General features: G+C 47.5%; 1 protein-coding gene across 2 annotated transcripts; it reads right to left on the bottom strand.

Annotated features, from left to right (window-relative positions):
• Positions 1-877: 877 nt before the first annotated feature.
• LOC135236731 (vascular endothelial zinc finger 1-like) lies at positions 878-24,143 on the bottom strand. 2 transcript variants are annotated; one of them, XM_064303245.1, is made up of 6 exons: positions 23,986-24,124; positions 22,521-22,562; positions 10,714-11,555; positions 8,382-8,451; positions 7,898-8,060; positions 878-3,887 (listed from the first exon to the last, which is right to left on the bottom strand). In XM_064303245.1, exons 1-6 carry the CDS (start codon positions 24,016-24,018, stop codon positions 3,523-3,525), a joined length of 1,515 nt encoding a protein of 504 aa, XP_064159315.1. In that variant the 5' UTR covers positions 24,019-24,124; the 3' UTR covers positions 878-3,522. The 2 variants fall into 2 exon arrangements, with proteins under 2 accessions (XP_064159315.1, XP_064159316.1); XM_064303246.1 differs by lacking the exon at positions 22,521-22,562 and having other exon boundaries at positions 23,986-24,143.
• Between the last annotated feature and the right edge of the window lie 1,421 nt (positions 24,144-25,564).

Below are 25,564 nucleotides of genomic sequence, written 5' to 3'. Positions count from 1 at the left end.
CGGGGGGCTCTGGTGGGGAGAGGGGGGCTGCAGTAGGGGAGGGGCCAGCAGGAGCCTTTCCCCACTCTGCTTGCGTTAATGTGACCAAGCCCACAGCTCACAGGTGACACTCACCTGGACCGCAGACCGCTTTGAGCAAACCTGCACCTGACGGAGGGGACTAGAGAATGTCCAGTTGCCTGAGGCTCCGTGTGACAGAGCAGAGGGGGAGATCGCCTGGGCGCTGCGTCACAAAGCAGGATTACCGAGTTAGCTGGATAACTGCACCGAGTGAAACCCAGAACAACCCTTTATACTACAGTCCATGCTCCACATTCAGTAAGGTTCCGGGTTTTACTCAGTGCAGTTATCCAGCTAATTCTGTAGTCTAATGCCCTGTTTCACAAAGCAGGATTATACATTTAGCTGGATAACTGCAGAGTAAAACCTGGATACCTGCACATTATGGAACATGGGCTGAAGCAAATGCGCTATTTCGAGTTTTACTCAGTGCAGTCACCCTGCTAACTCAGTAATCCTGCTTTGGTGGAAACACACCACATCTCCTCAATCACGAGCACAGTGATCAGTCACAGCACACTACATACTGTTTCAATTGGCCAGAGTAGTACATACTTAACTGTGATCAAGAACAAGGTGGGGGTGCCATTTTAGGGCAAGCAGATGAGGTTTACCTGGGAGGGTGAGAGCAGTGAGGCAGTCGGACTGTACCAAGAGGGACGGGGGGTGAGGCAGCCGGACTGTACCAAGCGGGACAGGGGTGAGGGCAGTGAGGCAGCCGGACTGTACCAAGAGGGACAGGGGTGAGGCAGCCGGACTGTACCAAGAGGGACAGGGGTGAGGCAGCCGGACTGTACCAAGAGGGCAGACACACTCGTGTTTTATCATTTTCTTTTATTTAGACAACCCAAATAAAAGGCACAGGAAACATTGCGCATATGTTTACATAATTATTTTTTGACAGACATACATTAAAAAAATGTAGGAATGTTTTACCTTTCTGCTAATCAGAAAGCCTAGTCTTCATATATACAAAATTACCGTTGTTAATGTTCTAATACAAAAGTTTTTTTTTGTTTGTTTTTCTTTTTTTTATAAAAAGGTTATCTTACTTGTTTCTTCTTCCTCTCTTGCACGTATCTATCCGTAACTACCACGTCCTCAGAACTAAATAGTTTTGTACAAAGATATACATTCATCTGCCTTAGCAGGGAGCAGAAATCTGCCTATTCAGCCATGACATTAAAATGTGGAAGATCAGATTCGAATGCAGCCCAACGGCTGAATTTATTCAACCGGGACCGGGGCAGACGCCGCGCCGCGTTAGCTTCCTTCCGTCACACACCCTAGCGGATTAGCCGTGCTCCGCTCCCGGTGTAATCTTCTGCTGATGGATAAGCTTAAAAAAAAAAAAAAATAATTGCATCTTTATTTTATTTTGTGGCAATTAAGTAAAAATAAAGAAGAGAAAAGTTTGCTGTAAAACGAGCCAAACAGCGCCCAAGAGGAATTTGCGGTTTTTTTTTTTCTCACGCCCAATCCCCATGTCGAAGTTGACTTCCTTTCACGACGGGAGTTACGCTGTACGGCTCGTGTAAAACCGAAAAAAGCTCAGGGACACCGCACCTCGTACGTGAGCGAGGAAGACGCACAGCACAACGACGGTGCTGCTCTACCTCGCGGCTTCTGCCACGTCAAGCGGGTTAAAATGAACAGGGTGAAATTTATTAGTGTTTTCCGTCCTCTATACTTCACGTCAGACAGTCTTAGAGCTCGCAACAAATTAACGCAGCACTTCGGTCCTCGTGCAGTGTTTCTTTTTTATTGGCGGCTGGGGGCGGGGCTTGGAGCACGTAGCACACCACTAACACACTGCACAACTATTCGAGCGAATTCCAGGTGTGAATAAACGGACATGCTTAGCATTAAATGTAAATTAATAGCAACTATGCACCTCACATCTCACTGCAACAGTGAAATGTTTTCTTTCTTTTTGTTGGCAGGTGGGTTTGTCCACCCACCCAAGCTCCCTTCTATGCAAACCTGATTCATCTCTCACCAGTAACAGATAGCCGGTTAAGGGTTTAAGTTTTGAAGGCTCTGATTAAGAATTGACCCATAATGTAAAGTAGACTCTTTCGCCCCCACGTCCCAGCGCCTGAGAGCTCAGCTGTACAACTCTGAATCTCTAGCCTGGGGGGAGGGGGGGGGGGTACTTTATTTTCCCTAAGGAAAGAGTAGTATATGGTATTAAATATTTACAAAGTAACATAAAAAATAAATCCAGGATAAACCTAATGTTGATAAAAATCAAATTCCAGAAAATAGAAATTAAGGGTACAAAATAATCCTAGCAAACCTCTACTTCTGTCACCAACATGATAATTATAATAAAATGGTGAACTTTAGGACCCACCTCACAGCATGCGGTCTGCCAGCCACTAGATGGCGCCGTTCTCTACACTTAAGGGCTGATTGCCCAACACTAACATTCCATCTTTGATAATACTGTTGTTTCTCCTCCTTTCCCTCCGGTTCTCGGAACGGTACACGCGGGACACGCGTTCAGTGCAAGAACTCGTTGCTCTCGTTTCCTATAAAAATGACAGCGAAGGTACGCTGCCAACCAATTTAAAAGAAGCACATCAAAGCGATCCCATTTAAAAAAAATAAAAAAAACCGAATGAAGAAAGCTAACTAAGGGAAGGGGGCCATTTTGCGCTGATGTAATAATGGAGGGTGCAGAACGATGACCGTGGGATAGAAGGGGGCGGAAGTCACCCTGCCCGTTCCGGTCAGCCGTCCCTACAGCAACTGTACCTCAGATCCACACGTCCTCCCCTAGTCTGCACAAAGCACATTCACACACAGGACACGTTCTCAGAAAAAAAAACCTCCACTTCTATGGAAGTCCGCTGTCCCTTATTTTTAGACTTTATTCCTTAAAATGTTTTAAAATGCTATTAAATACTGATTAACAGGCTATAATTATAATAATAATAATAATAATAAAAAACAGAACAAAATTAAAAAACCAAACTAAAAATCCAATGCTCTGCAAAACTACCATTGAAACATTAAAACCAGCAGGTGCAAGTCTTTGTTTTCCTCCCTCCTACTCGTTTCTCTCTCTCCCTCTCCCTCTTTCACCCTGAACAACGCCTCCTCCTCTTCCATCCAGTCCGCAGGGTACGGTCGCGGTCACGCCCCTCCCCTCTCGCACCGGGAGCTGCGTGTGGAGAAAGCCGCGGCGTTTCGGGGGACGGAGAGCGAGTCGGTCCCCGGGTAACCTGGCCGACGGGGCTCCTTCGCGTTTCTCCGTTTCCTGGGTTTGAAGTCTCCTGCCCCCCCTTGCCCTCTGTACCCAGCGACTGGGGGGGCGGTTGGGGGGGGAGGGGGGGGTCGAGGGGTGAGGGCGTAGCCCTGGGGGGGCGGGCACACGGGAGGGACTGGATGCGAGGGTGGTAGAGTCCGGACGAGGCGGTTTTTTTTTTTGTTGTTGTTGTCGTTTTATCCGTCGTTTTACCAGGGAGGGGAGGAGGGCAGGACCTGGGACAGGAAGGGCATGCTCTCCATGGGCCGCATGGCGATGTTGAGGGGCCCGGCGATGTTCATGGGCATGGGCGTGGTGATGGCCACCGGGTGGGCGATGTTCATGGGCGCGGTGGCGGGGATGTTGACCGAGGCGATGTTGACGGGCCCCGTGATGGTGACCGGGTGCTGGAGGTTGACGGGCGAGGTGATGTTGACCGTGTTGGTGGCGATGCTCATCTGCGCCGCGATGGTGACCGGGTTGCTGCTGATGTTGCCGCGGTTCATCGCCGTGGTGATGGCGGTCGAGGCCGTGACGGGCGTGGCCGAGGCGGAGTTGCACACGCTGTTAGTGTCTGGGGGGGGGGGGGGGAAGAAAGGGAAGACTTTAGAACAATAAAGAAAAGAGCAGCACAGCCAATCACGAGCCATCCTGCAGGGGTCTTGGCCAATCATGAGCAATCCTGCAGAACTCCTAGCCAATCATGAGCAATCCTGCAACCTCCTGGCCACAGGACGGAACTCTGCAAAGCCCAGACATTTTTAACAGGAAGTCCCTCCCAACAGCACATTAACCCCATTTAACTGCATAAAATAAATATTAAATAAATTCACCTGCACAGTGAAGCACATACAGAATAAAAATAATATTAACAATGATATTCTTGTTACGGGAAATAGTAAATATCTTACTGGCCAGCCCTGCCCCAGCACACCAATTCAAATTTAGCCTAAAATTATATGGGGTAAAACCAATCACTATTAGTATTATTATTATTATTTTTTAGTGATTATTATTGTTATTGAAAAACAGTCATCTCTGAGCTGGATTTAAATGGGACACAAATTCCAGTGATTTTCATGGGTTGTAGACTCATATTGCGGTACTGTTGTGACATTTTGTGACATTTTGTTTCACATTGTGACACACTGTGAAACCGTTTGATGAGAGGTTTTAAATGTAGCTGAGAGTTTCAGTAATTTCCCTTGTGAAACAGGCGAATCAAGCAACAGAATTTTTCTACAAAAAAAAAAAAAAAAACCTTTTAGTCAACCAATCACCTCCAACCTGCTAATTTAATATCCCCATCCCTCTGCAAGAGGGGACCGCCCTCTTCTTTACGTAAACAGCGACGCTAGCTACCTGTGAGGCAGGGCGAGTTCTGAACAGCAATGGCTACGAAGGAGGGTGTAGTTGTTCAGTTGCAGACAGCGTATACAAACATATTTACAGCCAGTCCCCAGATCTGTTTCCAAACAGATCTTTACAGACGCTCCCCAGATCTGTTTACAAACAGATCTTTACAGACGCTCTCCATGAATCCAAAATCAATGGCAGCAAGGTGCAAGTCCCCCAGCTCAGCTTGGCAAACCAGTACCTGTCTCTCCGCATGCAATGTTCTCAACGAGAGCAGCACAGCCCTGCCTGTGCCCCAAAGCTGCCTGTGCCCCAAGGCTGCCTGTGTCCCAAGCCTGCCTGTGCTCCAAAGCTGCCTGTGCCCCAAGGCTGCCTGTGCCCTGGCACGGTTCCATCCATTCAAGACCCAACTGCAAAAAATCCAGCCTGCAAGTGTCTGGCTTTCACCTATAAAGAATGTCCCCGATGACTAATCATTACCGAGATAATTTTCCCTTTTGTGCTGAGGCGGTAGGGCGAGTTGGACGTCCATAAATTATGGGAATGTACATCCCAGAATGAACCAATTTCATTAGTGAGTCTGCGTGTGCGTGGTATAATTGCACAAGATCTTCCTCGCTCTAAAAACATGGTCTCTTTCAAAACCGGGCTGATCGCTTGGCAACCGCCACACCGCCGCACTGTGGAGGGACGGGACCGCACGCGGGACCGCACGCGCCACCGCGTCAATATTGGGTTATTTACGCTGACCTATGACGCTGCGCTGGCTCCCCCCCGGTCCCGGCCTGATTAAGAAGCGAAATACAGAACGTTCTTTCTCCGGCGCCAGCGAGAGGGGAACCGTCCGAAATGACTCAGCTTCCCCTATTCGAGAGCGAGAGTACGCGCCCGCCTTCCTGCGATGAGTCAGAGCTCGCACGGGGAAATCGCCAGAATGCCACGCTCCGTCTGGCTTTTTCAGCTGGGGGGGGGGGGGGGAGGTGGGGGGTGATGTCATGCATCGAGACTGTTAAGTAGAACAGACAGCTGGGTAAGTGGACAGGTGTTTGGGAGGAGGGGGGGGGTGTTGAAGGCTCTGACTCAGCCTCCAAAAGCTGGACGGACTAACCCCCCCCCCCCCCCCCGTGGGTTGGGTACTAATCCCGGGGAATGCGGCCCCCCCTCTGTACAGTAGCTCGAAGACGTCGGCTCTGTGAGATGACTCGGAGGAGAGCGGCTGGGTTAGCGTCTCCCACCTAACCGCAGCGAGGTACGGTGTTCACAGGGTTAGCATCTCCCACCTAACCGCAGCGAGGTACGGTGTTCACAGGGTTAGCATCTCCCACCTAACCGCAGCGAGGTACGGTGTTCACAGGGTTACAGTCTCCCACCTAACCGCAGCGAGGTACGGTGTTCACAGGGAACAGTCTCCCTCCTAACCTCAGTGAGGTACGGTGTTCACAGGGTTACAGTCTCCCGCCTAACACCAGCGAGGTACGGTGTTCACAGGGTTAGCATCTCCCACCTAACCGCAGCGAGGTACGGTGTTCACAGGGTTACAGTCTCCCACCTAACCGCAGCGAGGTACGGTGTTCACAGGGTTACAGTCTCCCACCTAACCGCAGCGAGGTACGGTGTTCACAGGGTTACAGTCTCCCACCTAACCGCAGCGAGGTACGGTGTTCACAGGGTTACAGTCTCCCACCTAACCGCAGCGAGGTACGGTGTTCACAGGGTTAGCGTCTCCCACCTAACCGCAGCGAGGTACGGTGTTCACAGGGTTACAGTCTCCCTCCTAACCGCAGCGAGGTACGGTGTTCACAGGGTTACAGTCTCCCACCTAACCGCAGCGAGGTACGGTGTTCACAGGGTTACAGTCTCCCACCTAACCGCAGCGAGGTACGGTGTTCACAGGGTTACAGTCTCCCGCCTAACCGCAGCGAGGTACGGTGTTCACAGGGTTAGCATCTCCCACCTAACCGCAGCGAGGTACGGTGTTCACAGGGTTACAGTCTCCCACCTAACCGCAGCGAGGTACGGTGTTCACAGGGTTAGCATCTCCCACCTAACCGCAGCGAGGTACGGTGTTCACAGGGTTACAGTCTCCCACCTAACCGCAGCGAGGTACGGTGTTCACAGGGTTACAGTCTCCCACCTAACCGCAGCGAGGTACGATGTTCACAGGGTTACAGTCTCCCACCTAACCGCAGCGAGGTACGGTGTTCACAGGGTTACAGTCTCCCGCCTAACCGCAGCGAGGTACGGTGTTCACAGGGTTACAGTCTCCCGCCTAACCGCAGCGAGGTACGGTGTTCACAGGGTTACAGTCTCCCAGCTAACCGCAGCGAGGTACGGTGTTCACAGGGTTAGAGTCTCCCACCTAACCGCAGCGAGGTACGGTGTTCACAGGGTTACAGTCTCCCACCTAACCGCAGCGAGGTACGGTGTTCACAGGGTTACAGTCTCCCTCCTAACCGCAGCGAGGTACGGTGTTCACAGGGTTACAGTCTCCCACCTAACCGCAGCGAGGTACGGTGTTCACAGGGTCCGCCGTCTCCCACCTAACCGCAGCGAGGTACGGTGTTCACAGGGTTACAGTCTCCCACCTAACCGCAGCGAGGTACGGTGTTCACAGGGTTACAGTCTCCCACCTAACCGCAGCGAGGTACGGTGTTCACAGGGTTAGCGTCTCCCACCTAACCGCAGCGAGGTACGGTGTTCACAGGGTTAGCGTCTCCCGGCTAACCGCAGCGAGGTACGGTGTTCACAGGGTTACAGTCTCCCACCTAACCGCAGCGAGGTACGGTGTTCACAGGGTTAGCCGGCTAGGTGAAGACCACAAGGGATCGAGTAAATCCCTGGTTCCCAGCCCTGTCCTCGGTAATCTACCATTCTGAAGGTTTTCATTTCAACCCCAATTTGGCACACCAAATACTAATTAGCAGCTCAACAGGCTAACTGTTGAATGAGGAGTGCTTTGTTAGGGTTGGGAGAGAAAACCTGAATGACAGTAGATCTCCAGGAACAGGGTTGGGCAGCCCTGCTCTAGCTGTTGAGTGAGATGTGTTTGTTAGGGTTGGAGTGAAAGCCTGAAGGATGGTAAGCTGCCGTACAGAGACACCGAAGGAGGTATCTCCGCTATTCTGTCAGATTAGCAGGTAACTTTGGTGGCAGCACACCTGTCCTCCCAAACACCCTGAGGAGGGCGTGTCTGCGCGTGTGCGGCGAGGCGGGGCGCGGCACGCGTACCTTTGTTGCAGGTGTTGAAGCTGGACTGGCCGTGCGTCTTCAGGTGGCTGGTGATGTAGGCCGCGCTCAGCATCTTGCCGCAGATGTTGCAGGTGACCTTGCCCTCGTGCCGGATCATGTGGGAGCGAAGTCGGTCTTTGGTGGCAAAGGCGGCTGTGCAAGCCTGCGGGCGCACGAAACCGAGCATGCTCAGTGTCGCTTCAGTGACATCCCACACACTGAGCATGCTCAGTGTCGCTTCAGTGGCATCCCACACACCGAGCATGCTCAGTGGCATCACACAAACCAAGCATGCTCAGTGAAGCAAGATAATTTAATTCAACATCTCACTTTTAAAACAGAGTAATATCCTTCCAGCAAACAATCGACATGACAAGCAGGGAGAATGCAGTTAGAGAATCTCCTAAGAATATCCAGGAGCAGAAATGGTTTCCCCCAAAAAAATAAATAAGAATCAAATAGGTTTGCAAAAATGCAGTCTTACCGTTACTTGGCACTTGAAGGGTCGTTCTGAGGAATGAACGTGCTTCACGTGGCAGCTGAGATGGTCAGGTCTGGGGGAACAGGAAGGGAAAGGTGAGCTTGGAGCAGGAGCTCTGGTGGACCCCTGCAATGTGCAGAGACCCAACGGTCCACAGGACCACGCAGGACCCCCCACTTACACAGAGCCCCACAGGACCCACCATTTCCACAGAACCCCACAGGACCCCCCACTTCCACAGACTTAGAACAATCCCCCCCCACCCCCCCCCGCGCTCCGCTGGGTAACGCCCAAACCGAACGCCAGCGGAACCCCAGGCGCTGTTTCCCGGGATACGGAGTGCTCCGTTGGGGGAAGGGGGGGGGGGTGCAGGAGAGACGGCTCTCCTCCTCTCATGAGAAGCACCAGTCTAGCCAGGGGAGCGTCAGGAGAGCCGCCAAACCGCTAACCCCACCCAGCCTAGCCTAGCAGAGCTGGCAGCTCTCCGGCTCAGACACAAATCATTACCTTTTCCGTGAACTCCGATTCACAAAACCCATTCATCCAATCGTGACATTGGCCTGTACTAGTGTGGATGTGTGTGACAGGGTGAACCCATCTAATAGTCTGTGTCCGTTAAGAATAAACAAGCCACATCCCAGAAAACAAACATGCCAATCCAATACGTTCCAAGTAAACCACTATCAAATCTATTAAATAATGTGCTAAATGTTAAATTACGCTTACTCTCCTTTTTAAATTTAAAAATAGCCAACATAAAATGTCTTCTTATTGGCGGCGTACTGAAATGATATAATTGAGGTCTCATGATACTACATGGAATTGGGAATCTGAGATTAAGAAGATCAAAAAAAAAAATTAGCACAGTTCAGCAATAATAAAACATTTTTTCAGGCCTCACAATACCAAAATGAATTAGGAATCTGAGATTGTTTAAGATTGCAACAAGAATGACAAATAGCTCATACCAAAGCAGGTCTGTTTGATCCTCTGGTGAAACCCAAAACATTCCCCTTTCAGCAAACGGTTTCTTTACCACAAGTAAAAAGCCTATCAATCTTTGTTCACCAGTGAATTTTAAAATTAAGAATGGAAAACAAAGCCACCGTTTCCAGTATGAATGGAATGGTAAGTGAAAGTACAACTCATTAAACGGCAATTAGACTATGACAGTGTGGACTTCAGACCGTCACTAAACATAGCATACTCTATTTGCTTTAACCACACTGTCAGCATTAAGCCATTTATGGTGCCAAATAAAAACAACACTAACTTATGACTCGATGAGCTAACTGAATAGCGTACAAAGTGGACAAATATTAGAATGTTCCAACTCATCCCCACTCATAGCAGGGCCATCAACACTGGCCAAAAATCATGTATGAACATTCCTTCTAAAAAAAAACATGACACTTCTCTTATGAACTTCTTCAATTAGTCCGAGTTCCAGAATTTGAGAAATTTTGTTTGTTTCGTTTCCCGGGTAAGGACACTGCCGTTGTACCCTTGAGCAAGGTACTTAACCTGAATTGCTTCAGTATATATCCAGCTGTATAAATGGATACAATGTAAAAAAAAAAAAAAAAATTTTTAATGCTATGTAAAAAGTTGTGTAAGGCACTCTGGAAAAGAGCATCTGCTAAATGGTTGGTAGATCTGAAGAAGAAAATTTTTTTTTAAAAAGTCCGTATGGAGAAAAGCAGAAACGTGCGCTGCCGCGCGCTCCACAGAGACAGGCCAAAGCTGCCAGCGCCACAGTGATACACCGCCCGCTCTCCCCGGGCGGGTCACAGGCCTCAAACGGCAGACGCCAGGCTACAGCCAGACTCAGGGGCTACAGCCGGACTCAGGGGCTACAGCCGGACTCAGGGGCTACAGCCGGACTCAGGGGCTAAGCGGCTAGCGTACCGCCTCTAAGAGCGCAACAGAGGTCCCAGAACCAGGCCTCCACACAATAACATGTACAGGGGAGCATGTGACACCACAACCAGTGAATACCCCACCACCATACTCTCTCACACACACAGTCACACACACACGCGCACACACAGTCACTCACACACACACACACACACACACACAAACACAGTCACACACACACACACACACTCGCACTCACTCGCACTCACACTCGTACACACACACACACACAAACACACTCACACACACACACACACACAAACACACACACACAGTCACACAAACACACACACGCGCACACACAGTCACTCACACACAAACACTCGCACACACACACACTCGCACTTGTACTCACACACACACGCACGCACTCGCACTCACACACTCAGTCACGCACGCAGAGGCGCTGGCCTACCTGGAGAAGCCCTTCCCGCAGACGGAGCAGATGTAGGGCTTGTTGACGCCGCCGTCGTGCGAGCGCACGTGGTAGGTCATGCGGTCCTTGCGCTTGAAGCGCTGCTGGCAGATGGGGCACTCGAAGGGCTTCTCGTCCGAGTGCGACAGCTTGTGGCGGTTCAGGTGGTAGACGTCGCGGAAGGCCTTGCCGCACATCTCGCAGCCGTGGTTCTTCTTCACCGGCTTGGGCGGCTTCTTGGGCGCCCCCTGCTGGTGAGGCTGGTGCTGGTGCGGGTGCTGGTGCTGGTGCTGGTGCTGGTGCTGCTGCGCCCCGCCCATGGGCGTGGCCGACATGATGCTGGAGCCCGTGGAGGCCGAGGTGGTGGCGGTGGTGAGGATCCCGGCGATGGTGGAGATGTAGGAGGGGTTGCCCCCGCCGCTCTCCCGGGGCACGGAGGAGATGAGGGGCACCATGGTGGGCGCCGTCTGCACCTTCTTGGGCCGCGACACCATCTTGACGCCGGTGTGGCAGGACTCGTGCCGGCGCAGGTGGTAGCTGTCCCGGAAGGCCTTGTTGCAGTAGCCGCAGATGAAGGGAGTCTTGGTCTTGGGCTCCTTCTTCACCACCACGTGGGGGGGGAGGCCGCCCCCTCCCCCTCCGCCTCCCCCTCCGCCGCCCCCGCCCCCCGTCCCGCTGGCCACGTTGTCCTTGAGCAGCTCGGCCACGCTGACCGGGGGCTTCTGGTCCAGCGGGATGGGCAGCACGGGCTTCTGGTCCGGCGGGTCGGACCCGGAGTTGAGCAGGGGCAGCAGGCTGTTCTGGGCCACCTGGTGCTGGTGATGCAGGGCTTCATTCGCCTGCTGAGGCACACAAAACACCACAAGGGGGCGTCAGCACGAGCGCGGGCTACAGAAAACACAGGCTGCACGCGGAGCCGGCTTCAGACGCCGGAGGAGAAAATCCTGTAAACACAAGGGGGTCAGTATGGACACCTGGGGAGAAAACAGTGAATGGCAGTTCGGTGGTGACGTTTGAAAGCATTTCATAACCATCAGCCATTACAAACGGACTGCTATTCTCTGGAGGCAGAAATTCTTTAACAATTTACAATTGTGGTGTTTAGTAGGCCCTCTGGTCCAGAGCGACTTACTAAGCAGTACAGCATCTGGAGTGATGGCAGGGTTCACAAGTAGTCAGTGATGAACCTCAGAGTGCCATGAAAACAATAGAGTGCAGTGATAGTAAGGAGTAGACTACAGAACATACATACACACTTATGTATGCACCAGAAGGCAAAGCATACATCCAACTGAATAAAAAGGAAGCAACAGGAGAGATTCGTAGGATCATAACACTACAGGGTCCAGGCGTAAATGCGTAGTGGGCAAGTGGTAAGGGTATAGGATGGGCAAGCGGTAAGGGTATAGGGTATGGAGGGCAAGCGGTAAGGGTATAGGGTATGGAGGGCAAGCGGTAAGGGTATAGGGAAGGATGAGCAAGCGGTAAGGGTATAGGGAAGGATGAGCAAGCGGTAAGGGTATAGGGTAGGGTGGGCAAGCGGTAAGGGTATAGGATAGGGTGGGCGAGCGGTAAGGGTATAGGGTATGAAGGGCAAGCGGTAAGGGTATAGGGTAGGGTGGGCAAGCGGTAAGGGTATAGGATAGGGTGGGCAAGCGGTAAGGGTATAGGGTAGGGTGGGCAAGCGGTAAGGGTATAGGGTAGGGTGGGCAAGCGGTAAGGGTATAGGGTAGGATGGGCAAGCGGTAAGGGTATAGGATAGGGTGGGCAAGCGGTAAGGGTATAGGGTATGATGGGCAAGCGGTAAGGGTATAGGGTAGGGTGGGCAAGGGTAAGGGTATAGGGTAGGATGGGCAAGCGGGTAGGCAAAGGGTAAAGGGGATAGGAGGTGGCAAGCGGTAGGGGTATAGGGTAGGGTGGGCAAGCGTAAGGGTATAGGATAGGGTGGGCAAGCGGTAAGGGTATAGGGTATGGAGGGCAAGCGGTAGGGGTATAGGGTAGGGTGGGCAAGCAGTAAGGGTATAGGGAAGAATGAGCAAGCGGTAAGGGTATAGGGTAGGGTGGGCAAGCGTAAGGGTATAGGGTAGGGTGGGCAAGCAGTAAGGGTACAGGGTAGGATGGGCAAGCGGTAAGGGTATAGGGTATGAAGGGCAAGCAGTAATGGTATAGGGTAGTGTGGTAGTGTGGGGGGGTGTTTGGGGTAGTGTTTCCACCATCCTGACTGAAGTGGGGAAGGGGGGGTGGGTGGGGGGGGTGGTGGGGCAGCGGGGGTGGGCGTGGGGGTAGTGGGGTGGGGGTGAGGGCAGGGAAGGGAGGGGGGGGGGGTAGGCCTCGGAGTGGGGTCGTTCCACCTGGGGGTCAGGCAGGAAGAGAGCCCGGACCTGGCCCAGGTGTCCCAGGGAGGGGCCGGCCAGCCAAACACATGTATGAGACTGCAGGGCGCGAGGGGGGCGGGGGTGGGTGGCTATCGCTGCACCATGAGGCAGGCAGGAGCTGTATCTCTGAGGGCCTTGTTTGAGTCACCAGTGAGTTGAACTGCATAGCTGATGGTTATGAACTGAATAGTCCTTTATCAATCTATCATCTATCTATAACACTTTTCAGAGAGATAACCGTGGACTTATTTAAAGACATTTCCTCTTTTTCTAAATAACTACCCCCACTGCATGCACACAATACACACACCATCTAGCCAATGTGTGCACATTTGTGGCGGAATCCAATAGCATACGAGTAAATAGATAAAAATTGAAGTAAACAATGAGCTGAAAAAAATCCAAATTGAGGGAACTGAGGGAAACCCTATAGACTACAGGTTCTCAAACGTTTTAACGGACCAAATTGAGAAATTTACTACCTTTCAGGGACCCGTCAAATACAATTACTAGCATAGCCTAGTGGATTACAGACTCGTTCAGAAACACTCTTCAGACACTCCTGTGCCCCATAATGGGTCTCGACTCAGTTTATGAAACACAGAGACCCGACCCATAGTTTGGGTGATCCTGCCCTGTAGACCATGCAGCTAAGAGTGGCCTTGCTGAGCGAGGGGGCCGTCCCATTTCAGCAACACCACGAGATTAAACACGGCCCTCAGTCTGGACTTAGTGATGTTCCAACAAGCCCCACCAGCATATTAAAAATGTCTGGATGGAGCCCACCCTCCCACCCCCCCTCGTTTAAAGCGGTGCGCTGCAAGACAGACCGCAGCCTCGGTCCAAATGACAGGCGTGTCAATCACCCCAGACAGACACTGGGGGAGACCGTCAGACCCGAAACACGGCCGGGAAAGGCCCCGCTCAAAGCAGTGGGTGTGCATCAACCGCTCCAGCGCGGCCGCAAGCGGCTAATCAAACAGGGGAAGTCCGACGAATCTCACTCTCAAACAGGGGAGGGGAGGGGAAGGAAACGAGCGACAGTCCTCATCGGTTTTGTACAGTCATTTCGGAGTTGCTTACAGAACAAAAGGCATAGAATAATGAAGTCATCGTTTGGTTGGGAGGTAGTAGACAAACGCCATGAGCAGCCAAGGGGTGATCTAGGGCCACGGTCTATAGCACACTATAACATTCATTTAAAAGGTGTTCTCAGTCAGAGATGCATGCACACCAGGATCTGAATCCGACACACATAAAAATGGTCAAACAACTGTAACGGTTTGGATACTGGTGAAAGTTAACCAGATTCTACAGATAATTCTCAAAGAAACCTGTTCATTAGCTTAAGTTCATTCGAATTAGGGATGCAATGGTTCATGCTATAAATAAATAATTTTAAAAAATAAACTTTTGGTTTGCCACCCATGGTTGTTTGTTTGATTCAAAAATCATCTTATGGCTAGCTATGCTTTTCAGAATAGGTACAAATTTGTTAAATTTTGTTATTTTAATCATACATTTGCACAGGTGACATTGTGGTTACAGCTGAAGCACCAGTCAGTTGGCAGAGTTGCCAGATCCACTTGCAAATGCAAATTTGGGCTTGTTTTCTTAACACCTGAAGTAGCTAGAAAAAAGTCTGAAGTCATAGGTCGTGGTTTTCTTGTGGAATAAAACAAAACCGCTTGATAGCGTTTCCAAACAATTGTGTTTGCTGTTCCTCAAAGACCCAACCACACCGAGGACAGCAGAGAGGCTGGATCCGTGCTCGGATGTGGAGCTAGAATAACGTTAGCCCTGCGTTTCGAGGAGAGGCTGCTCGTTTTTACATTACATTACGGGCATTTAGCAGACGCTCTTATCCAGAGCGACGTACAACAAGTGCATTGGTTCACGGTGTAGGGTGCAAAAGAAACACACTAGAGTGAAGTAAGGATCGTAGTGCCCGAAGTGACCACATCGATCAGGACTCCAACCCTGTAGAGTAACCTGTTCAGCAAACAATCCTACCAAGTACAAACTAGCACTGGGATTACATTTGCCTAATCAGACAAAAACAACAACAACAACAATCCTGCCAAATAAACTAACATAATCGTATTATCCTAACTAGGTACATTGAGCTAAACTATAGGCTAGGGAGGGGTGGGGAGAGGTGCAGCCTGAAGAGATGAGTCTTTAGTCTGCGTTTGTCTTGGGAGTTGGCCACACTGGCATTCAGTCAGTTTTGGTAAATTGCAGGCGGGGGGGGGGGGAGGAGGAAAAACCAGGCGGAGGATCTTCTGCCATCGTCGCTCGGGAGCTCTGTGGACTCAGGGTTAACGAGGACAGTCGTGGGAAAATGGCGGTGGATGAAACGACGTTTGTGTGCAAGCGTCGTTTCATAAATGTGTGCTGTATGCTAATGGCGGCACACTGAACGTTATGGACCGTTTGAGTCAACATCACCCTGATGTGTACGTGAGAAGCACAAGTAGTACTTTTCAGCAAAGTGGCGCCTTTTGAGAGAACAGTTCCAACCAGGGTGTATCAATTTTGCTTCAGTTAAATACTGCGTTCAAATTTCAAATGGAAAAACCACGATTTGTTTAAGAATCGATTATGTTCAGTTTGAGATTCAAGTGAATGTACTCTTTCTTGTCTTGTTTACATAGTCTAATGCAGGTTGAATTTATGCTGCATTTCACGTTGATGGCTTTAGGCTATAAATGTGGGGATTTTCTTCTTTCTTATTTTCCTTTTTTTACATTTTTTTGTTTTCAAGCTTTTGATATTGATTTTTATTACATTATAAGCATTCTAATAACATTTGCTATCAAATAAATGAAAATTTGAATGCCAATTGTACTCCCCCCCCCCCCCCCCGCCTTACCAAAAACATACAGAACCAAGCCAAACTGAAACCGTGACACCAAAACAGCGAACTGAAGCAAACCGTAAGCACCCGTGCACAGCAGTGAATGCTGGTGAACACAGGCTGGCCACCCAAAGTTTTTTACTGTTTGAAAAAGGGTGAGAAGTTGATACAGCAATATGACTTGTATTTAAATGCATTACGTTTCAGTTTATAAGACCAGTCTCATAAAGATGAGGCGCTGACTGGAACTGCTAATGTCAGATCAGTCACATCCGAAAAGAGGTTTGTGCAACCTGGGCATTTTAAATATGATTACATCTAAACTTTCTATGGTAAGAACTTCCACTTTGAGGTCATATGTGATCTGTAGTCACTATTCATTTGAGCACTACAGACGTGCCCATTACAGACACTTCATAAACTGACAATGGTCTCTTTAGCATAGAATGTCAGGAAAATACCAGAACTTCCATCCTGTATTTCATGCAAACTGAAGTGTGTTGACGAGAGCAGGCTAGTGAGCCATTATATTAGCTTGGTCCATGAGATCCAATTCAGGTGGACTGAATGCCCACATTTATTTAAATACCTTGTTCTTCATTTATAAACAAGATACCATGTGATTTCACAGCAGGGCCATAATAAAGGCAACAAATCCAGTATAACTCAAAATCCACTGATGCACTACCGCAGTCCATGCATGTATCAGAGTTTGCTCAGTTACGAAACTAGATTCTAAAAAGCGTTATACAAGTTATAAGCTACTCAAACAACAGTTCAGAGTGGTTGCATGCATATTGGGACTACAATATTAACGGCAGTCATGTTTCTGCTGTTATCATATTTATAATAAATTGACACAACCAGGTCTGTGACTGAACACAATTTGGCTATAGGCAGAAAAGGGAATCGAAGCAGCTCAAGGGAAAGGAGCAGCTCAAGATTATCACGTTGGCAGTGATGCAAGTCAGCAGTTAAGGTAGTTTAAATTGGTTAACTTGCTTCATCACAAAATGGCATCTCCCCTGGTTAGCTCAATTAACCACAAATACAGCCACAGGCTGTGCTAATGGCATTAGTAAGACTGATAAAGCTTAGGAAAATTACACTGGAGGGGGAAAGAAAAAGTATGTTCAACTACATGGATTATTCCCACCTCCAATTAAGTAAATTATTTTAACAGTCGGCTTGTCAGAACGGCTACCTCACGTCAACCAATCAAATGTCCAAACAGCAAGACACCAAGTTTCAGGCAACCCCCATCACTTCACAATGAGTTCTGAATTCACCTGTACAGCGCCTCAACATTGGATTACAACCAACCGAAACCAAGTCAAGAAACAAAAAAACAACAGCAGTGAACGCTGTAATCTCTCTGCTATAAACTTGGACCGTGTTTGAAATGCAACAGTACTGAGTGTGGTTGACGTGGGGGGGGGGGGGGGGGGCGTACAGGGCCGCTTGGACACTCATTTTATACTGTTTGGAGTTTTTAAATCACTTATTTAAAAATTCAGAAGGGAATTTTTTTATGATTAAGGCAACCCTAGCGGTAGCTCAGTCATGGCGGTCAGGGGGTTAATCCCTTGACCCTCTGTTTTTTGGGGGGTTCAGTCACTAGCACCCAAAGACAAAGCGTGGGGATGTTCGCGTGACACGTTCACTGATTTTCATCCACACCATTCTCCTAAGGGGGGGGGGGGGGGCTGGACAGAGGACACAGCTAGTCCACCAGCAACACACAGTACCCGAGAGCCCTGTGGGGGGTCTTTGTGAGTACCATGCTGATTTGGCCTGTGCCCCTTTAGCCAGCGTTACTCTAGATTCCACACTAACAGGTCACGCACACGCTCTCTAGCCCAGGGGAAACACACACTCACACACGCACACACACACAGACACACGCATGCACGCACACACACAGTAGCCCAAAAAGGCCCGTTCCCTAGGGAATAGGATTAGCAGTCTGTGGCAGGTTCCCGCGCAGATGGACACAGGCTACATCACAGATGCTATAAAGCAACCAAGATGCACAGCTCATACGCTCCCGCCCATCCACTCATTCTCTTAACTACAAACATCCACTGCTGCAGCATTATACCTGGTCGAGTCCCTTAACTTTCATCGCATGGGAATGTTTCAGCTTCGACAGGTGGGAAGTGGAAGCGCAAACGTTGAGCGCGCGCAGCGGAGGAACTCGTAGGCGTTTAGAGCGCGAGGCAGGGCCATGTGCGTGCACGATTGACAGGCCCCAGAGACAATCAACGGGGCCAGTCGACGCCTCCCGCTGTGCCTTCACACCAATCACATGATTTTGACACAAATCTACAACGAAGGCTGAGGTCATTCCAGAAGAAATGCCACCAAAACGTAATGCGTTTAAGGGAGGGGGGGGGGGGAGCAGACAAGGCAGGGGGGGTGGGGGGGCAGAGGCTGAACACCAGTATCAAAGCAACAGCTTTTGAACGAGACTTCAGGCAGCACCACTAATTACTTTAATATAAATTATTTACTTACTGTAAATTGTAAATAAAAACCACTCTCTTTAAATATGCAATATTGATTATCTGAAAAGCTCTCTCACTCTGGGGCAGGTACAGCAGTGAAATGTTCACTAGAGATTGGGTACAGGATGCCGCACAAAGAGATAAATCTGGCCCATTACTCTGCTTTACGTTTCGCGTCGGCATCGTTTTTCTACGCCAAAACATTTTCATAGCTTTGCTAATCTACCTTTAACATCGTCAATATCAAAGAGTAACGTACTTCCAAATGTTGCAGAAAGACACTATTTCGAGTAACTCGGGAGTCCGTGTTTCACAGACGGCTGTCTTTAACCACGGTAGAGCTCAGGGGAATATTCACGGATCCCTTCCCATTTTCTTTGCGTGTGCGTCCTCTTGGTAACATCAGGCGTCATGACGATGTAAACTTCATGTTAGGACCGCGTATAGAAGCTAGCATAGTTCTACTATCGTGTTTGCCTTGGTGCCAAGCCGTCTAGATGCCCTGTGTAACTCACTGTTCGCTGGTAGAGCAGCTACAGGTTCTGTGCCAGCAACCCTGAGCCTAGCACTTAACAGCTTAATGGAGGTAAAAACATTTTAAAACTCAAACAGGAAGACACGGGGGTACTCCTAGCTGGTCTCAAGTCAGAGAGGAGGAGCTGTGCGCAAGATTGGGCAACCTACCAAACAGACAAAATCGGACGTTGGAAACCTACGGGTGATTTTAGATGCCGACCTCAGTCATGAACCGCACGGTAACCAAGACTGCATTTTTTTTTCCACGTTAGAAACGCAGCCAAAATGAGGCCGTATTTATCTCGGCAAGATGCCGAAATATTGATAGACTGCTTTTTATTTCAAGCCGGTTGGATCACCGTAATGCACTTCTTACTGGCCTGCCAAAGAGGTCAACTGAAAACGTCCAAGTTATTCAGAACACTGCTGCAAGAATTTTAATGAGACGCCAAGAAGAGGGAACTTATTACACTTGTCCTTGCTGCTCTTCGTTGGCTACGTTTCTTTCAGGATTGATTTTAGTCACAGTTTGTTTGTAAAGCACTAAACGGGCTAACACCTTCCTACATCCGAGACTGTATTTCATTGCATGCACCAGCCCACCGCAGGCTTAATCAGTTTAGCTACAGAAAAAAAGCATTAAAACAGTGGTGGGTGTGCTACCGCTTTCCTATGGAACACTCTCCCCCACAACAAACCCGAACAGACTCTAATTCTAAAAAGCAGCCAAAACATACTTTTTTCCTTGGGCTTTTATTTGGCTATTTTATTCAGCTTTGTGTACTGACTGTATATTTACATTTTATTGTAACTTATTTTATTTTCCCCCCAATTTTTTTAAACAAGTATGCCTGCATGTATATATCATGCATTGTTCTTTGATCAATGTGTGTAATTTTTGCATGAAAGGTGCTTTATAATTTATTATTATTAATTATTATTATTTGTCTATGATCTGAAAGGGGTACAGCACTCAATTTAACTCCAAGGTTTGCCATAATATTCGATGCAGGTTTTATAACATTGCATCCTCGAATAAATGCATAATAGTCATATTCTCAGACCACAGGAACGGCGCTCAGGAAGTACATTCCTCAGAAGCTAGTCAGGGCCATAGACCGCATAAACCAGGGCACAGGAAATGAACTTGACTGAGCTACTGGTTGGCCATGACGATCGCGGCGGGTTTTCTGTCATTATTCCGCCAAGCCGATGCAAATCAACCAACCAACTGACATCCCCAGGGGAAAAATCAATGACTAAGAAAACCGGGAAGAGAGGTCTGATCCCGCTGAGACTCGTCTGAGTCACGCCGGCGCGTAACCGCTGCCGTTTCCGACTGAATGGGTATCGAGAGCGCCACTGCTTTGCTTGGCCTGAGCCAAGGAATAAAGGGATTACACGTGCTCGCACTCTCACACAACTCGGACAATACCCACTGCACTGAACCGCTTGTATGAAAGGGAATCAAAGGAATTTTTTTTCTTCTCAAGAGTTTCACACAGGTCGGATTTTGCGTCAGTCCAACTTGATTAGGGTGCAGTAGAGAACGTCGTTTATCAATGAGGCGCTTTGGTGGCAGTTTAAAAAAAGTATATATATATTTTTACTTCAAGCAAGCGCGTGTATATTATAATTGTTTTCCCAACAAACCTTTGAAATGTTGTATCATCGTGAAATGGTTCTTAAAGTAATGTAGCCTATAGCATAATCCCTGAAATAAATTGAAAAATTTGTGGAATAAACGAAAGTAATGGAAGAAACCCGCGTGTCAGGATGGCTCACGTAGGCTACACTTCTATAGCGGATTCATGGAAAATTACGATTTGGCTAAACAACTGAAATACAGCGTGAATAGCTTTTCGCGCGAATAATCGATTCAGGGAAGAAACATTATGAAAAAGTCCAACTGCATTGGCCACATTTTTCTAACTACTGGTTACCTCTGATACCCCCGGAACAATATCAACTGTGGTTCGTCTACGGTATCTCTAAAGTTCATCACGTCCATCGAAACAAATAAAAAGGTGGAGAAAAAAAGCGAATGCCCTCGTCTCACACATCGCTTTTCCGATATTTCCGCCTAACTGGTTATGAAACATCCACTGCGGCCTCTCTTGGCGCTCTCGGCTGTTACACGGCAACAGCTGCGCCGCTCCGCCACACACCGCTAACAGAGTTATTATCTCAAAAAGGGGGCAACGGACGCAACTGGTCCTAAACACGATGATGTGGACAAAACTATAATTCCCCCACAGTAACAGGAACTGTATAAAATAAACTGCCCGAGATTGCAGGCAGCAGTATCCCATCAAAAATCTGCTTGCTTACCAATGTCCCCCCCCCCCCCCCATCCCAGCCCGCATATTGAGATCACCTTCTAAAAACGCATCAAGTGTTGTACAGGGGAGGTTATTTTTAAGATACACATGACTGGTAACAGAATTCCCCCTAGAGGTTAAAAAATGGCAGCCAAACACATTCTGGACAGATCAAAATGCCAATATCCCAGACACGTTCAGCTCTCCATGATAAACATTTATGCTAAATATGTAAACACATGCATCTGTTTTACCAGTACCCTATATGAAGAAGAATAAAATGTATACCCTTGACATCTGGAGTATTTGCTGTAACTGCCACTGCGCAGTTTGATAAGATCTTTTGCGACCCGTTTTTAAAAAGCTAATTTTTAATATACTGACCTTTTCTGGCTGGAATTTGAGATGTAAATTCTGCATATAATGGAGGATAGTGGTGAGAGTTGTGGAATTTCACCAACTCTCCCTGAAGACTAACCGAAATAAGTTTTGTGACTTTATTGTGTTAGCCTGATGTTAATATGCTGTACATGGTATTATATATTATTTTTAATTTAACAATTTAAATCAATTTGATTGGTTGGTTGTTACCTATGGTTAAATAGGTAAACACAAACTACATACATAAATTATGAGTGCACGTGCAAAGTGTGGACACAGGAGAACGTGGATTTGATTACAGACTCGATGCAAAACGACTTCTGCAGTATAGCCTACTTGTTGCAGTTACAAGGTCCAAGGGAAATAAATGTTTGGTGTCGCAAGCTGTCATGTGAACCACGGCTGGACTGGAATCCGCCTAAGTTTAAAACGCCATTGACCTATCTGGGATTTCAAAATCTCATACCAACCCTATTGCCCTGCGACAGCATTTCAGGCATTTGCTTAGTTACAGACCTGTGATGTGCATGTACATGTACATTTGATGATACGTGCGCCTCGCGTGTCTTTCAAATGCACATTTGTTAAACTTAAACTAGGTCAGGGATATAATAAGACTAGTTATTTGACTGCGCAAGGAGTAGACGACACAACCAACAAGCAGCCACTAATTACAGAAATTACCAACCATATTTAATGTGCGCATTAACTGCAAGTAGCAAGTAGCGTTTTGAAAGGCGACTTTGTTATCAGATTGTAGTAACTGGCGACATAGCCCACTGCATCGAAATATACAGAACTTGCTAAACTAGCCAATACATGTTCACTGTGTGTTCGGCGAACATACTTCGGTCTGGGCGTCAAGAGAATGTCCACTCCAAACCAAGTGCTAGAGTAAGAAAACATAGCCATGTTACTGGGCATCATAGATCAATCCTCCCTTCTCTCAAATTCCACATGACTAGCTAGCTACAGACGTCAAGAAAACAAATTTAAGCAAATGTTTGCAGATAACCGTCACAAATCCAGACGGGATGCAGTACTTCCATGATGAGCAATACTAGTGTTGGAAGCTGAAGTTAGTCTCAAAGTTCGCGACTTTAGAAGAATTCTCCTGCTACCTCCTAGTCTCTCATTAACAACCGAAGAGAGTATTTAAACCATTAAAACTTTTTTTCGAGAGGGGTCCATTTGTTCATAATCCAGTGCTTGAAATGTGATATGAAAAAGGCTAGCGGTAATAAATATATAACGAATGAGCTTGCTAAGTAGCTATGTGGCACGTTTGGCATCCCTAGTCCACGCAGTACTTGAGAAAAAACTAAATCTCAGCTACCGTTAGCTCAATGAAAATGACCCCCCCATCTAGCTAGCTACTGAATGGCAGATTTATCAGGACCGTCCCATCTGAACCAAGTCAGCAAGTGGCCACAAATTACCGAGCTATTAATTATACAGAATGCTAACTAGCTATACATACGCCATTAGCCAGTCAGCTAATTAACACAAACAAAAATGGGCAATACAACGCCTACTCACTTTGCACATATACAAGTTAGCTAACTAATGATGCTCATCGCTCAAATAGAAAGGCCGCACTTGAAGCACAACTAATGATCAAGGTGGCAAAACATCGCAACCAAAATTAGCCAGCTAACGATCGTTCGCTGCAGCTTTTGGTGCATAGTTTGAATTCCTTCTCCAAACCGCGGTTACATAGGAATACGGGGGGAAAAGTTGAAAAGAATCGGAAGTGTGGATCCATTTTCCTTCCTCCCATCCTAGCGCTAGTTTTAAGGGGGATGCATCGGCAGCTAGTTGCTGTTTTATAGTGGGGAGTTCATTCAGACCCATGTCAAAGAAAACGATTAGCTAGCTAACACGATAAAGACACAAGATATCTGGCCGGCCAGCTAGCGGTGTCGTTGGTGCTGCTACTACTACGAATGCCACGAATGATCTTGTTCACAAGCTAGCTAGACGTGATAAGCTGGGAAAAGTATTTGTTCAACATATCAAATAAAGCACTGGATCTGCCAAATATTTAACTTAATTCACACACTCAATGCAACTAGGACCTTACTCTTAACTGCAAAAAATAGAGAAGAGAGCAGATTTTTTTTCTAAGCGTCATGCCTATACCTCACAGCTGGAAGTCTGGGATTGATGTAGCAGCTAGTTAGCTACCATTGTTTTGCTTGGATAGCTTTAGCTAAAATTATACGTTTAAAACAAACAATGCCTACAGTTCAGTCGGTCTATAAGCAACGATCCCTTTAAAGCAAACAAATTACGTAAAAGAGCGCACTTACCTGAAATAAAAACGTACTCCAGCTCGGTTCCATTGCAACACTTAAAATCTGCAGGAAACCTACAAGAAATCTACAACAAAGCAGCTAAACATGGCAGCTGCTACAACTTCCTGTAACCCTTGGGGCAAACCATTTTAAGCTTAGTTTGGGGGAGGTTTGCTAATATTCCATATCGCGGTATAAGGAAATTAACTGCATTTAAAATAAAACCAGAAGAAATAAACATATTATCTAAAAACAAATGTAAGCATATTTTCTATTGCTTCTGGTTTCATGTACAACTGAAACAGAAATAAGGATTATATTGTTCAACTCCCACTTTCATGTCGTGTTTCCCTGGTCCAGCAGGGGGCATTCAAAAATGGCAACGCGTTAGTCAGTTTCTTTCTGCTATCACGAAGAATCCTTGAATCGTCCTGTGTGTTTTGATTAGCTAGTAACATCAGGTTATGCGCTCAAATGTATCGCTGTAATGGACAGAACGTGTATTAAAGTCAGAAAAGGTCAACATCTGACCTGAAGCAATTCATTTATTTAGGTAGATAAGACTAGTTACTACCATTAAGTAGCAATTTATAAAGGACATTTTTGAATTTTCTTGCAAAATCAGCTAGCCAACCAGACACTTTAGGCGCGATGTGTGGGCATAGGTACCGATTTAAGCATTATCATGGGTCATTCGTACGGTTCCTGACACTATCAATCTGCGAATTTTTAGCGTCATTACCTAGACTGCATTCTTGAAAGCTGGAAAAAAACGTTTCTGCAGAGTTAACTCGTGGGGCTTTCCCGCTTGAATAGCCGTTTCTATTTACAATTAACTTATCTAAATAAATGTTTTCTGAATAATATCCCTCCGCACTAGACGAATTGTTAGCTTGCAAATATAATAGAATTTTACTTACATTTGCAAACCCAAATCTTTGCTAACTTAAGCTATTTCCCAAAACTGCGACTTCCTGGCAAATTTGTTATTTTTCGTGAAATTTATCTTGTTGACGTTAGCATCCTATTGTACATGACTGGTGTTTTAAATATTGCCATACTTACCGGTTAGCTTAGGTAGACTAAGTTGGATAGTTAAATTCTTTATACATGTGGTGGTTTTGGCTAATATTACGACGACAGCAAAGCATTTTACTTTGACGGTTGTAAGCAAACGCTAATACAAGTTTAATTCATTGCCGTCTGGTGGAATGTTCTAATTTCCTTGCTAAATGTCGGAATCAAATGGAACAATTAGTGAAGGGGTAGTTTTGGAACGAGTCCGTCCACAGGAAGACCGTTGCCTAATAACGCAGGCATACACCGGTTACGTTGTTTTGTTTTTTTTTTTTTGAAAACGAAATAACGGAATGTGTGAGTGCTTCAATCAGCATTAAAACGGCCATCACGGACTGCATGAAACGAGCCTTTCCGTTTTGATGATTGTGTCTCCTTCGTTCCAAACGGACCACAAATGAGTGTTATTTGCTAATGCGCGAAACTAGGGCCCGCTTCGTCCCCGCTGCGAAATGTTCACTTTTGTTCTTCAAAACCACTACTTTCCTTTTTAAATAAACAAATGGCAAAGAAATCT

This window comes from Anguilla rostrata, chromosome 12 (assembly GCF_018555375.3).
Source record: "Anguilla rostrata isolate EN2019 chromosome 12, ASM1855537v3, whole genome shotgun sequence".
Classification (NCBI taxonomy): Eukaryota; Metazoa; Chordata; class Actinopteri; order Anguilliformes; family Anguillidae; genus Anguilla; species Anguilla rostrata.
The sequence above is the reverse complement of the archived record's forward strand: the minus strand, read 5'-3'. Positions and strand labels throughout refer to the sequence as shown.